Raw genomic sequence first — 13,210 nt, 5'->3', positions numbered from 1 at the left:
TTCATGTTTTCACCCACTCCCAGTCAATGACCTCTACTTGTATCAACCCACAAAAAAAAAAAAAAAAGATATGCACAGCTCTATCAACTGTGTCACTTTCTTTGGCTACCTTGTTATGCCATTTGGCAGACTGAACCTTATACCTATCTATAAATCATTGAGCTACATTTTAATTATTAAATATCATAGGCCATATAAATACTTTTAATGTGATTTTTATAATTACTAATGATAACTTATAATATTATTTTTTTGCACTAATTTATTGAGGAAATGTTTTTATTTAGGCTATAAGAAAGGAAACACAGAATCCAGGCAACAGGTAACAATTCAAAATATAAAAATATATCCGCGAGCGGCAATGATCGGGATCCAAGCAAGTCGCGAAAAATGCAACATTTGATATTTTCAGAGGAGAAGAACAGACGCAGACGACTTAAGAGGTTAAAGTAATGACAGAATTTGGACTTTGAGATAACAGGGGAAACGCAAACTTGAATTTTACAGCATCACCTTGAGATCAGAGTGTGTCATTATATGTACCTGACTACTGGGTGAAATGTTCAACCCACCTGCAATATTTTGTGTTTCCAAGATTTAAAGTTTAAGCTGCATAAACTCTTAGCAGAGAAAAATATGTAGAAAGTGCTAGGGATCCAAATAAAATAAAGACCTTAGACTAACTATGATCTGAACATCCCAAATGTCAGCAGCTCTGACTGACCCGGGGATTTGAACCTGGTAGATATCCAGAGCAGGTGACTGAGCTGCTAATGAGCGGCTGTTTTCATACACCTCACAAATTGAGGTATGATTCTTACAACAGTCAAGATGCTGGTCAGAAAATTCTGAAATAAATTACACATCATTCAGTTGATTTTGGGTGTGTTGTTAATTAAAGTTATCAGGTTCAACTGTGTGAAACACAGTAATCAGATTACTCTCTAGTTATTAGTTTACACTGTGTGAAACACCATAATCAGATTACTCTTTAGTTATCAGGTAACATTGTGTTAAACACAGTAATCAGATTACTCTTTATTTATCAGGTAACATTGTGTTAAACACAGTAATCAGATTACTCTCTAGTTATTAGTTTACACTGTGTGAAAACTAATAACCAGATTACTCTTTAGTTATCAGTTTACACTGTGTGAAACACAGTAATCAGATTACTCTTTAGTTATCAGTTTACACTGTTAAACGCAGTAATCAGATTACTCTTTAGTTATCAGTTTACACTGTGTTAAACACAGTAATCAGATTACTCTTTAGTTATCAGTTTACACTGTGTTAAACACAGTAATCAGATTACTCTTTAGTTATCAGTTTACACTGTGTTAAACGCAGTAATTAGATTACTCTTTAGTTATCAGTTTACACTGTGTGAAACACAGTAATCAGATTACTCTTTAGTTATCAGTTTACACTGTGTTAAACACAGTAATCAGATTACTCTTTAGTTATCAGTTTACACTGTGTTAAACACAGTAATCAGATTACTCTTTAGTTATCAGTTTACACTGTGTTAAACGCAGTAATCAGATTACTCTTTAGTTATCAGTTTACACTGTGTTAAATGCAGTAATCAGATTACTCTGTCTAAGTTAGCTTAGCACAAACACTGGCAATGGGGAAACATTCTTTCTAGTGGCAACAAAAGCACAAAAAACGACTTTTCAATTTAGATTCAGTTGGTGTACAGACAACAGATAAATACAGTATAACATGGTAATTAGTGAGCTGTAGAGGTGCTGGTAGGCGAATTTTGTTGGACCATGTTAGCTGCTTCTAGTCTTTGTATTAAGCTAACTGGCTGTAGCCAAAATTGACAGATACAAGAGTAGTATCGATCCTCTTATCTAACTTTCCATCACAAAGTGAATAAGCATGTTTCTGAAATTGTCAAACTTTAAGTTGTGAGAAGATATGTTTTTCTAATTCCTGCATTCTCTACACATACAGTCTGTTATTTTAGCAGAGATAATCTACCTTAGACATGTATAGTCACTTGATTTACTTTGCACTTCATTGCATGTACACCAGAAAAATGCAACAGGTTGGATACATACTCCACACCCTGGTTGTCACATCAGAGACAACGGTGACTTAAATTTTAAACAGATTTGCCACACAATCTAACCCATTAAATTATCTTCACATAGCCTACAATTAGGTCCCGTACAAATTGCAGTGTGGAAGATAAGTGTGGGCTCAAACGTTACATTCATTGTTTTACCATTGGTGTGAGAGACCCAGTTTCAATTCCCACTGTGACATGTCCACCAATGTGTACCTGAGCAAGACACTCAACCTCTGACATATATAGCAATTGTAAGTCAAGTACTGAACCCCACTGTGCATAATTTGAAAATAATCTGAGAACATACACTACCTTGTCCATATTACTGATAGTCCTCTGACTGCTGTTTCCTGGTTGTATTTTTCTCTTATACCAGTGTGTTTGTTGTGTTAATAGTAAATCTTTACCCTTCCTCCCCTCTCATTGCAAACCGACCTCTGTCTCTACTGTGATCTGTGATTTGACCGTCCAGCCCCTCACTGTCCTTTTGGGTTTCATTGGTCATTTGCCTCTATTCTCCTGTTCTTTACAGGCATAAAACATGCTCTGTGTTACCTTGCCTTTGTGACTGGCAGATTAAATATACACACCCACTTTACCAGCAATTCAATTAATATACCCCTTTTCACCACAATGCAAGTCAAAGCACGAGAAGCACAAGTAGATTTTATAACGTTGTGATGGCTGCATTCGGTTTAGGGGAGCCAGTCTCAGAACTCTGGTTTTCTGGTACCCACTGACACAGCTCACTAGGACATGCAATGGTGCCATTGTTAATGTTATAATTTACACCTGTGCTTTTCCTGCTTTGACAAGTCGAAATGTCTGTTGTGAAAAGGGTTTAGATGTATTATAGGAGCCGAACACCAGACTCAAAGATGGTGCCTAGTCACTTCAATGAAGATTTCCAAGAGTGCAATTTTAGCTTCTCCAACAGGCTAACATCACATGTAACAACCACCTTGTATGTTTTAGGTAATTTAACATAATATTTCTTTTAAGACTCACAAAGAAGGAATATTAGCTATTATATAAATCATCACCTTAATACTGTTTAAAGTCTTGAGCAGAGAAATGTGACCGTTTTTTAAACCTGGTAAAAATTAAACAAGATTTTAAAAATGGCCGTTAATGGAAGTTTGAAAATGTTGACGTAACATTGTTACCAGAAACACCTTGCTCTTTCAGATAAGACTTTAACCATGTGAGAACCAGGCCAGAGACCAAATGGATTTTTCAGTTGGTCTAGTAGGCCTAAAGCCACAATCCATAGAAGGCAAGGCAAGTTTATTTGTACAGCACATTTCAACAACAAGGTCATTCAGAGTGCTTTACATAAAACATAGAAGCAACAGGGAAATATAAAAAAAGTTGTAAAAGATTTAAATAGAAAATAAAAACAGGCGGGTCTCTCACCATTGCTTATTTTACTCCTTTGATTCCCCATCTCTCACTCTATCCTTTTTTTTAACACTTTTTTTTTTCTCTAACCCATATTCCTTACATACAGTCTCATAGAAGCACTGAGGTGAAATCCCAATCCATGGAACATTCACCAATTTCATGCAGTTTCAGTGGAGTGAAAAGAAAAGAAAAGAAAGAAGTTTTAAAATGTTCAAAAAGATTAGTGTAAAATATGTGTACTAGAAGTCGTAGTACTTTGTAGCACTTTTTAAAAGGTTAGAGAGGATAATTATTAATAGACCAAGGATCAAAGTGCTGTTTCTTTAGTAACTATAATCACAGCAGTCTTAAAGGTAGTGCAGAAATCTAGGATTGTGTTTCAAAGTTTCTATTGTTTCTGATTAAGTGAGCGAAATCTCTACTTTAGCAGTGAGCAGAGCAGCAGGCCCGGCTCCAGGATGAAGCGACTGAGGGGGCAGTTAAAAGTGGCGTAATTAATTTTGACAGTGACACCTCTTAACAAAAGTGGGTGGTAGCCTATATAGCCTAGGCTACGTTGGTGGTTATAGACTGGGAGGGCAGCAGGGTGCAAACTACGGGGGAGCTTAGCATGATTTGTGATATTTCAAGGTGTCAACATGCAGCATTATTGACGTTAATCTCTATATTTTTCTATCATCATGGATCATGTGGAGCGACAGAGCAGTTGCTCTGCGATCCGGTCCGCCCCACTCCCTCTCTGGTACGGGTTGTGTCGCTAGTATAAATGACACGCTGTGAACGGTTGTAGCAAAATGGCTACATACGATAATAACATTTATTATTATTATTATTATTATTATTATTATTATTATTATTATTATTATTATTATTATTATTTTAAGACAAACAAGCCTGATACTTGTTAGCAGCTATTAATTATTTATTTCCAAGAGACTGATTACAGCTGTTATTTACAAGTTTCAACAAGGGATCAACATATGAAAGTGTTATGAAAGTCAACATCAGTGTTCAGTCAACAATGAGAATTTCTTTTTACTTCACTGCATTTATTTGACAGCTTCAGTTAGTTACTTTACAAAGAAAGATTTTTACACGCAAAACATATAAAGAGTTAAAAAAAATATAACGTTTTTTAATAAATTAAAGACCTAACAGTTTATACAAGGACAGGTAGTACGTTCATTGATTGACAGACATGTAGCCACGTTTATGTAATTTTTCCTGTATAATCAGATAAAAATATTTGCTTTTCTTTTGGATTATTTTAATGTATTTTTAATCTTTGAAGGTTTGAACTGACAAAACAAGCGTTGTGAAGGTGTCACTTTGGGCTCTGTTGTGACAACATTTCTCACTATTTCCAAAAAGTTTACAATCAATTAATGGAGAAAATTATCAGCAGATTTTTTTTTTGCATCACACTGCAATTAATAACTTTTTTCAATGAAAAAGGTCAATAATTGCTTTTACATTAATGCTTGAATAATAATAATCTAATGATTTATAATAGTGTCAGTCCTGGGGGCATTTTGCTTTTAATACTTTAAGTACATTTTCCTGATTATACTTACATACTTTTATAATGTAACATTTTCAGTACTTTTACTTGTAACTGAGTATTTTTACAGTGAGGTATAACTACTTTTACTTAAGTAAAGGATCTGAACACTTAAACTTCAGTACGAAACTTCAGTGTAGGATTCTTCATCTTCTGCTTGTAGTCCTCCTCAAACTGTTCATCCTGGGCCACAGTGAAATGGTTCTTCCAGTCACCAACTTTCCCTGGAGAAGCAGAGAGAATTATTCAGGCGATTTAAAATCAATCAGCGATACATGGTTTGAGCAGATTATGGTGTAAAGAGAAAAAAACAGAGCAAGTAGACATTTTTCACTGTACCTTTTCTCATGAAAGGAGACACCTTTTGATTCATAACTTGGGAAGTGGAATAGTTTGTCATTTTGTTTGCTTTCATGTTGTCAAACGTCACTCCGTTTGTGACTCTTTCCGTCTCCTCAGCTGAAGGAGACAAACCAAGGAAGGAACAGAGACGGTCTATCTCTCGTCCACAGTCCTGCAGAAAATGTAAGAATCTCAGCATCAGCCTTTGTGACAATTAAAATAACTATACATAGTCATCTTTCTGAATGACTTTCAGACTTACAAAGGCTATTATTGTTATTGACACATCTCTATACAACAGTGATGCGCCTCCTGCTGGTTATGGTGTTCACATGGTTGACTCATTCTGTCCTTTCCTCAAGTCTGATCTGATTAAGGAAAAGCCAATCACGAGGGCAGCTACCGTGGCTGATGCAGCACAAAAGGTGTCTCTTCTGAGACAGCAGAGAGTAGCCCGTCAAGAAATGAGGTTTCTTTAGGTATATTTATTAGGAAATTATATTTATTTAATTATTCTTTAAAACCATATGTTATTGTGACTTAGCCACTGACAGATAACATGGAAAATGTAAGCCAAGAGTGTATAACACTGTCACTGTTTCTGCACCACAGTCCATTATAAACCACATATTAGATGTAGTTTATACAGACACTGACAAGGGAAACACATTAATTCTCTCTGTGATAATGGACCATCGCCAAAACTGCGCGCCAGCAATAATATCTGGCCCGCAGTCAGATTATAGTGCTTTGATGGCAGCAAAAATAAATAAATAAATACTTTGATAGCGGTGCTGAAATATATCTCAGTCATGACAGCAACAGTTACTCACATAATCACTTCCTCTTTAGTGGATTTGCCTACAAAATAAAAGCGTGAGACGCTTGTTTACTGCAATGCTGTATTTGGAGTTGAACTTTTTTTTTTACTTTGAAAAATTCTGAACGACATTAAAAAAGTCTGATGCCTAATTGACACACCTCTAAAAGAGCCTTCAGAAAACGTGATTCCCCTGAATGTCCTCTGCCTGGAGATACTGGGGAAATGCAAAAGCATCTGTAGTTTGATGGATGTGGATCAAACACCGAAACACAAACACTGCAGCCTACATGCCATAATGTGAGAAACATTCACTGCAGAATCCATTTGTTGAAGAGAGAAAAAAAAACTTACGCCAAGGTGGGATCAAATACTCAACACTTGGGTTGCAAGTCTCATATACCTTACCAATTAAGATAACCAAACATGTTGATGTTCTCATCCATCTAACAGTTGAAAATATTGCCCCGATGCAAAACTTATTTGCCGACCCCTGCTGTATATTTTTACTTCATCTTCTTCTAACGTACGTATTCAATATAGTGATGAGTGTAACATATTCATATCTGTACAGTACATGTGAAGCTGGAGCAAGGAGGCAGTTAGCTTAGTTTAGCATAAAGACAGGAAACAGGAGGAATCTGTTAGCCTGACTCTGTCCAAAGGTATAAATATTTTCCTCTACTAGCACCTCCCAATGCTCATAAATGAACACACGTAATATAATTTTGTTTAATTTGTACAAAATCTAAAATGTATAAAGAACAAACCACTGCTTCAATTTTATTTAATTGTATTGCTCATTCTGCTTGTCAGCTCACTTCCTCCAAGCCCCTGCCTTTCTAAGCAACCTTTCATCCCACCATTCACAACCTCTCTACAAGATGTCAGAGTTTCCTTCCTTTCCATGTCACCAGCTCTTCACCTGCCAACACACCTGGCACTCATTTTCCCTATTCCTTCAGACCCTCTGCTCTAAGCCTGAGTTTTGTCATTATGTCCATTTAATTCACTGCTTTACAAGTCTGCCTCTTTGTCTGCATTTGGATCCTTAATCTTGTGCTTCATACTCAAATCCTGACAATCATGGTTTAACAGGTGGTTAAGTGCCAGACTGTTTCTTGGCCAAGTGCAGCAGCTTCCTTGAGTCTTGGCTGCGGTGACTCCAGCAATGAAGACCCTGCTTTTTCCCCTTAATTCCAGTCCTTGTGCTAAGCTAAGCTAACCATATTCTTAATACTAACTTCATATTTACATACAGATATGAGAGTGGTATACATCTTATCTAACTTTCCAGAAGAAAGTCAAAATGTTAAACAACTTTTTTCATTATACAGCATGTTTTATAAGCAACCAACATTACATTTATTCATTATTTAGTTGACTCTGTCATCCAAAGCAACTTACAGTAACAACTGTAAACATTAATGACCAGCAGATGAATGAATAAAACTTCGTAAAAACATTTTCAAAGCTCCCTTGAAAACAACACAAACACTCCTTAGCTTACCTCAATCAGGTCTTCATAGAACATATAGTGAACGTTTGAATACGTCTGTTTCTTCTCCCACCAGCCATTCACATGGTCATACCACGACCCAAACACCACTGAAGCCACAGAATAATATATGAGGGGACATTTGGGACATGATATGACATTGTGCCTTCTTTTACATTAACACTACTTTGAACTTACTCTTTCCCTCCATGAAATCCTTTAGAAACGTGCTCCAGTCACCTGGTTCTGGATGGATACTGTTCATGCGGCCAAAGTGGAAGTAAGACACTACACTGTCCTTTGCATTACGAGCCACATAAACTATCTATGCAAAGAGAAAACACTAATAATTAATAATTAAGTGGTTCATAACTCACATATTTCACAGACTAATGGCTTTACCCTGCTGTTCTGCTCCCAGAAGGACTTGGGCACAAACTGGACTGGTAGATGAGTTTTAATGAGACGAGGAGTGGTGGGAAGCTGGTCTGCCAAGTCTTTACCTTTGTGAAGAGAAACATTAGTGAGACAGAAAGACTTGTTAACATACCAGAGAATAGCCACAGCATTGTAATGATTCAGCTCATTGTTTTACTGTTCGGCCCGTAAATGTTTTGTTTCACTCTCGTAGTGTTTTTAACTACAGAAAAAAGCTGTTATCAGTGAAAAATGTAACTGAAACTAAACATACTGTTCTACCTGCTCAGCACCAGACAGCAGACAGACAAATTTAGCAGCTAGCTGGTGATAGCATTTAACAGCTAAAGAGCTAGATTTTATCAGGATTTGGTAGAGACCAAAAACGGAGCAAAAAGAGAGTAAATATTGGATTGATTTCACCAGATGGCCAAAAACACTTAAAATGAATGACTCTGTAACTGCTGGATGTGTAAATAAGCAACTGTTTGCTAAAAGGATGAACTTGAAAGCTGATATATAAATGTTGTGTTAAAAAATTATTCCGCTGCCTTCAAGTGGCCAAAACACATTATGACCCTTTACACTTGACTGATAGCAAAGAGCTGCTGATTTACACATCCAGCAGCACACTTTCACCAAAACTCTGAGGCAAACTGGTTGATCAGGACTTTGTACAGTGTCTGTAAAATAAATTTAAGTCACTGTGGTTATAAACACTCAACAACCATAATGAAGGGTTTATGGACGAAATGACCAGTGTTGTTTTCTGTTTGTTTGTTTACAGTGTAAAGATCTGTTTAGACCCATGATTCAACCTGAGGGTCGAGAAGGTGTGCTGATCTCCAGAAACGGCACTCTTTCATGAATAGGAATGGACGCCTGGCGCTCTGGAGATGTCTGGCCAAAATACAGAAGATCCAGGATGTAAGAGACCCATGTTGTTCCTGAGATTAAAACACATGAATACATTGTGCCTGAACATAGGCAACATATCAATCCAGGCCATTCATCAACATAAAGTATAACTGTAATGGCACAAGTTCCATGCTCTTACTCACACATCCCCACCTGCTTTAGGGTAAGTAGCTATAAGAATATCATCTGGTCTGGCTTTGAAGTTCTGTACGCTGTCCCAGTTGTCAGTGAAGTATTTAACCATGGAGACTCCATGGAAGTCAAACAGTGTTGGACGAGGTGGCAGCTCCATCTGCGATAGTGACTCAGTCTAAATCTAAAATAGGTACCAAAATGACATTTTGAATATTATATGAACACAAACAAACTAGACCTAGTTCGTGATCATCTTGGAAATCATCTTGAATTCGTGTCAGGTTATCATTCTTTTCATAGGCCTATTCAAGAGTGAATTAAAAATTGCGACACACCTGCTCTCCGGACTGTTCAGCTCTCATTTAGACTGTGTAACCTGTGGCGGCGGCGGCCAATGAGGGGGTGGGGTCGGCAGCGGTGTATATCGTATTTGTATTGACAGTAAGTTATTCTATGTCATTTTCCACCTTCTGCAGTGGTGCGTTCACTGTCGCTCCCTAAATTAAGATTTCGACTGTGTCCACCTAACGTAATAGCAGACAACATCTCTCTCTGTGTTTCCCTGCAGAATATTAAAGTGGGTTGTCAAATATACTTTGGCAGGTGCTAACATACCTGGCCGGCCCACAAATTAGGCCTAAGTAGCCTATATGTAGAAAACACTGTATTTAAAGTAAGTGCAAGCTGTAGGCCTATAATTTGTAAATAGGATATTAGGCCTTCAACCAAGTTTATTGTCTTCCAACTGCGTGTGTCACGTGATTATTTTGGTCCAGTTATGATTGAGTGATCATGCCTGAACCTTCGACTACTTTAATTAACCCAAGAAGGAATATACTACTACTACTACTAATAATAATAATAATAATAACCCCCAAAAAACATTTGTCTCTTGTGCACCATCACTACTCACAAGCTTCAATTTTCTGCCGATTCATAGCCCTACATAAACTACATTGCCCAGGGTGCCACTCAGCTTTTCCCATTCTCCCTATCTATTTATGCGGAGACAGAGTAGGGAGAACGTCGGGTGCCTTTCCCTGACAATATTCAAAGTTTCATAAATTTTCATTAAATAATAGTTGACGTGCTACAACAAAGTCTCAAAATTATGAACTTATTGTTATACATTAACGGTTATGATTATTGAGGAGCTAGTAGGCTAGTTAACATTAATGATATTAAAGACTAACCACAATGTAGACCATTTTTCTTGCACAACCCAGGAAAACAACCCACAAAAATGAAATTGCTGTATTGTCCAACTGGAATTACTATTAGTGGTAAACTATATACTTTAGACCTATAGGTCTAATGACATTATAATGAATACTCAAACATTAGTCAAACTACAGTGATGTAATATCAGAATCGGGTTTATTTGTGATTAATGGTGGTTAATTGTTGAATCTCATGTTACATGTTTGTCATGTTTGTCATGAAATGTTACAAATACTCTATAAACAATCTGGCAGAGTATCCAAATGAAGTGTAACCTATATTTAATATTATACTAACATTAAACGTTTTTATTTAATGTTATAATATTATAGCCTAATAATACAGACATTTTTTAACTACTAGCCTACTTACTTATCCAGGTTGTGGATAGTGCATCTTTTTTTCCCCACTTCGAGCACTGGTTATGCTCAAGTCAAAAATAGGAAATTAAAAAACAGACCGTTGTCTGAATTTGATTTTTATGTTTAAAGTGTCCGATTTGTCTCACAAGAAAGTTGCTGACTTCTTTGTGTCTTGCATTTGATAAACATGCAGCACTTGGGCAATGGGGCTATACATGATTTAATTTAATGAATGAACATCAACATGAGTGTTTTTATCACCACAATATTTTGGGAAAGAAGAAACGAGGCTGAATTTGAAGCACACAGTTTAACTCACTGTATAGGCTATGGGACAGGAATTGGAAGCTTCAGAAGTTGCCTGAGAATCATCCATTTTTCAAGATTTCTTCAGTATCAAAATCTTCATTGGTACACAAAAATTATTAGTTATTACTTAATTTTGTGAACTTTATTTTCCAAAAATGTAAACAAACGTAAAACGGGATTGCCCACATTCTAACTTACTGTATCCCTGGCAGCAGCTTCCTGTTTCGTGTAAGAGTTTCTCTCTAAACAGAACCGAAGACCTGTAACTTGACATGTTTAAAAATACTTTGCAAAAAAACATATTCATGTTCAAGCTCATTTTCGTTACATCAAACCAGGGAGCGCCATTGCACAGCTTTATGTGCTGCAAAGGCAGGCAAAAGTTATCAAGACACACACACACATAAATTCAGCAACTTCCTGGTCACAAAAATTGGACACAATAAATCAGATCGAAAGATCGAAAATACAAAAAACAAGTGATTATCATTTCTGTATTGAAAATGACAACAAATGATGATACACAGATTATATAATCCAGTGTGGATACAAAATGATCACATTGGAACTAGTATTTACAATAGTAGCCAGTGCAATAGGATAAAGTCAGTAATTTTTGTGTTTTTTGCATTTAAGAGAAATATGACAATACAGACTATACAAAGATTTACTTGGGCCTTACGTATACAGATTAAGTTTTGAAAACCAATGATTAAGAGGCTTCTTTGCCTTTCTGGTTCACTCCTGTCAACTCAAATAGTCTCCAGATTGTGAATAAGGTACACAGTTAGACAAACTTGTATTAAACTTTTAAACTATTAAGTGGCTAGTTATATGTTTGCTGTGAATAACCTGACCTAACTTTAGAAGCATGAAGCCAGAAAAATGTTTTTACTCTGGTAAATTAATATCTGTAACCCTACTAGGTTCCCTTTTGTGAATAATCGTGTTCAAAGGAGCTTGCACACTCACCCTGTTGAGTAGATATTTCCCAAAACAATGATTGTTTCCTGATCATGCACACTGAAGAAGTCAGTTTGGTTGTTGTGTAATACTCACTGTGACACCTTCCTGAAATAATGTAGGCGTGTATAGCTACTGTTGGCATGTGTCATTTCACATCAGCTTATAATTTTACAGCTGAACGTGAACCACTGGTATCAGGTTAGAAGTATAATCTATGTCCTGACAAATTCAGGTTATACCATTTACATTTACTCATTTAGCTGACTTACAATCCACTTACAATTGCAATGTACTGTAAGTGTTACACAAAATTAAAATGTTCTATTTATTTGTAATTATTGTTATAGGGTTGATCTTTGCACGCACATAATGGAATAGTAAACAGAGTGAATAATTCAGAGATAGCCACTTCCAGTCTATGTGGTAAGCTAACTGGCTGCAGCCTTTTTAATTGATAGATACAAGAGTGGTATTGATCTTCTCTTCTAAGTTTCTAAGTTTTCCTACGAGTAAGTTGTGAGAGGATTTTTTTGTGTGTATTTTCTACACACACAGCCTCTTATTTTAGCATGTCTACTCACTTGATCAGCAATTCAATTAATATACCCTTTTCACTACAATTCAACCAGTCAAAGCAGGAGAAGCACAAGTGGATTTTGTAACGTTAATGATGGCTGCATTCAATTTAGGGTAGCCAGTCCCAGGGCTCTGGTATTCTGGTACCCACTGACACAGCTCACTAGGACACTTAATGCAGTGGTGCCATTGTTAATGTTATAAATTACACCCGTGCTTTTCCTACTTTGACAAGTCAAATGTCTGTTGTGAATAGGGTTTGGATGTATTATAGGAACCAGATACCAGACTCAAGGATGGTGCCTAGTCACTTCAGTGAAAATTGTCCAACTGCAGACTGTGAGCCAATGGGACGAGAGCAGGGTCCCCAGACATGAGGTGTGTCATGCTACAATCTGTCTGTGAAAATTCTCAGTCATCCAGGTCATAGTTATCCAACGAAGGTTAAAGTCTAGGGCAACTGGACTTGGTTGAAGATACTGGAAGACGTTTCATCTCTCATCCAAGGGACTTCTTCAGTTCTGACTGACTATAGGGAAACTCAGTTATTTAACCTCAGTGGGGTTATTTTCCGGGATCGTCGATACCACTGGTTCGT

At 36.8% G+C, this 13,210-nt stretch overlaps 1 protein-coding gene across 2 annotated transcripts; it reads right to left on the bottom strand.

Annotated features, from left to right (window-relative positions):
- Positions 1 to 4,866: 4,866 nt before the first annotated feature.
- LOC119905348 (cytosolic sulfotransferase 3-like) lies at positions 4,867 to 12,013 on the bottom strand. 2 transcript variants are annotated; one of them, XM_038722283.1, is made up of 8 exons: positions 11,081 to 12,007; positions 9,197 to 9,359; positions 8,944 to 9,072; positions 8,111 to 8,211; positions 7,907 to 8,033; positions 7,721 to 7,818; positions 5,388 to 5,562; positions 4,867 to 5,272 (listed from the first exon to the last, which is right to left on the bottom strand). In XM_038722283.1, exons 2-8 carry the CDS (start codon positions 9,333 to 9,335, stop codon positions 5,160 to 5,162), a joined length of 882 nt encoding a protein of 293 aa, XP_038578211.1. In that variant the 5' UTR covers positions 9,336 to 9,359; positions 11,081 to 12,007; the 3' UTR covers positions 4,867 to 5,159. The 2 variants fall into 2 exon arrangements, with proteins under 2 accessions (XP_038578211.1, XP_038578212.1); XM_038722284.1 differs by lacking the exon at positions 7,907 to 8,033 and having other exon boundaries at positions 8,086 to 8,211; positions 11,081 to 12,013.
- Positions 12,014 to 13,210: the final 1,197 nt, after the last annotated feature.

This window comes from Micropterus salmoides, unplaced genomic scaffold (genome assembly GCF_014851395.1).
Source record: "Micropterus salmoides isolate LMB-PRFRI ecotype aquatic unplaced genomic scaffold, ASM1485139v1 Ms_hic_scaffold_16, whole genome shotgun sequence".
NCBI classification, from domain to species: Eukaryota; Metazoa; Chordata; class Actinopteri; order Centrarchiformes; family Centrarchidae; genus Micropterus; species Micropterus salmoides.
Note: the sequence above shows the minus strand (reverse complement) of the source record. Positions and strands in the feature narration are given on the sequence as shown.

Coding starts and splice junctions, on each gene's coding strand:
- LOC119905348 (XM_038722283.1), bottom strand. CDS start 9,335: ATGGAGCTGCCACCTCGTCCAACACTGTTTGACTTCCATGGAGTCTCC. Junction 7,819..7,906: donor GGATTTCATGGAGGGAAAGA/GTAAGTTCAAAG, acceptor CTGTGGCTTCAG/TGGTGTTTGGGTCGTGGTAT. Junction 5,563..7,720: donor TCTATGAAGACCTGATTGAG/GTAAGCTAAGGA, acceptor CATTTTCTGCAG/GACTGTGGACGAGAGATAGA.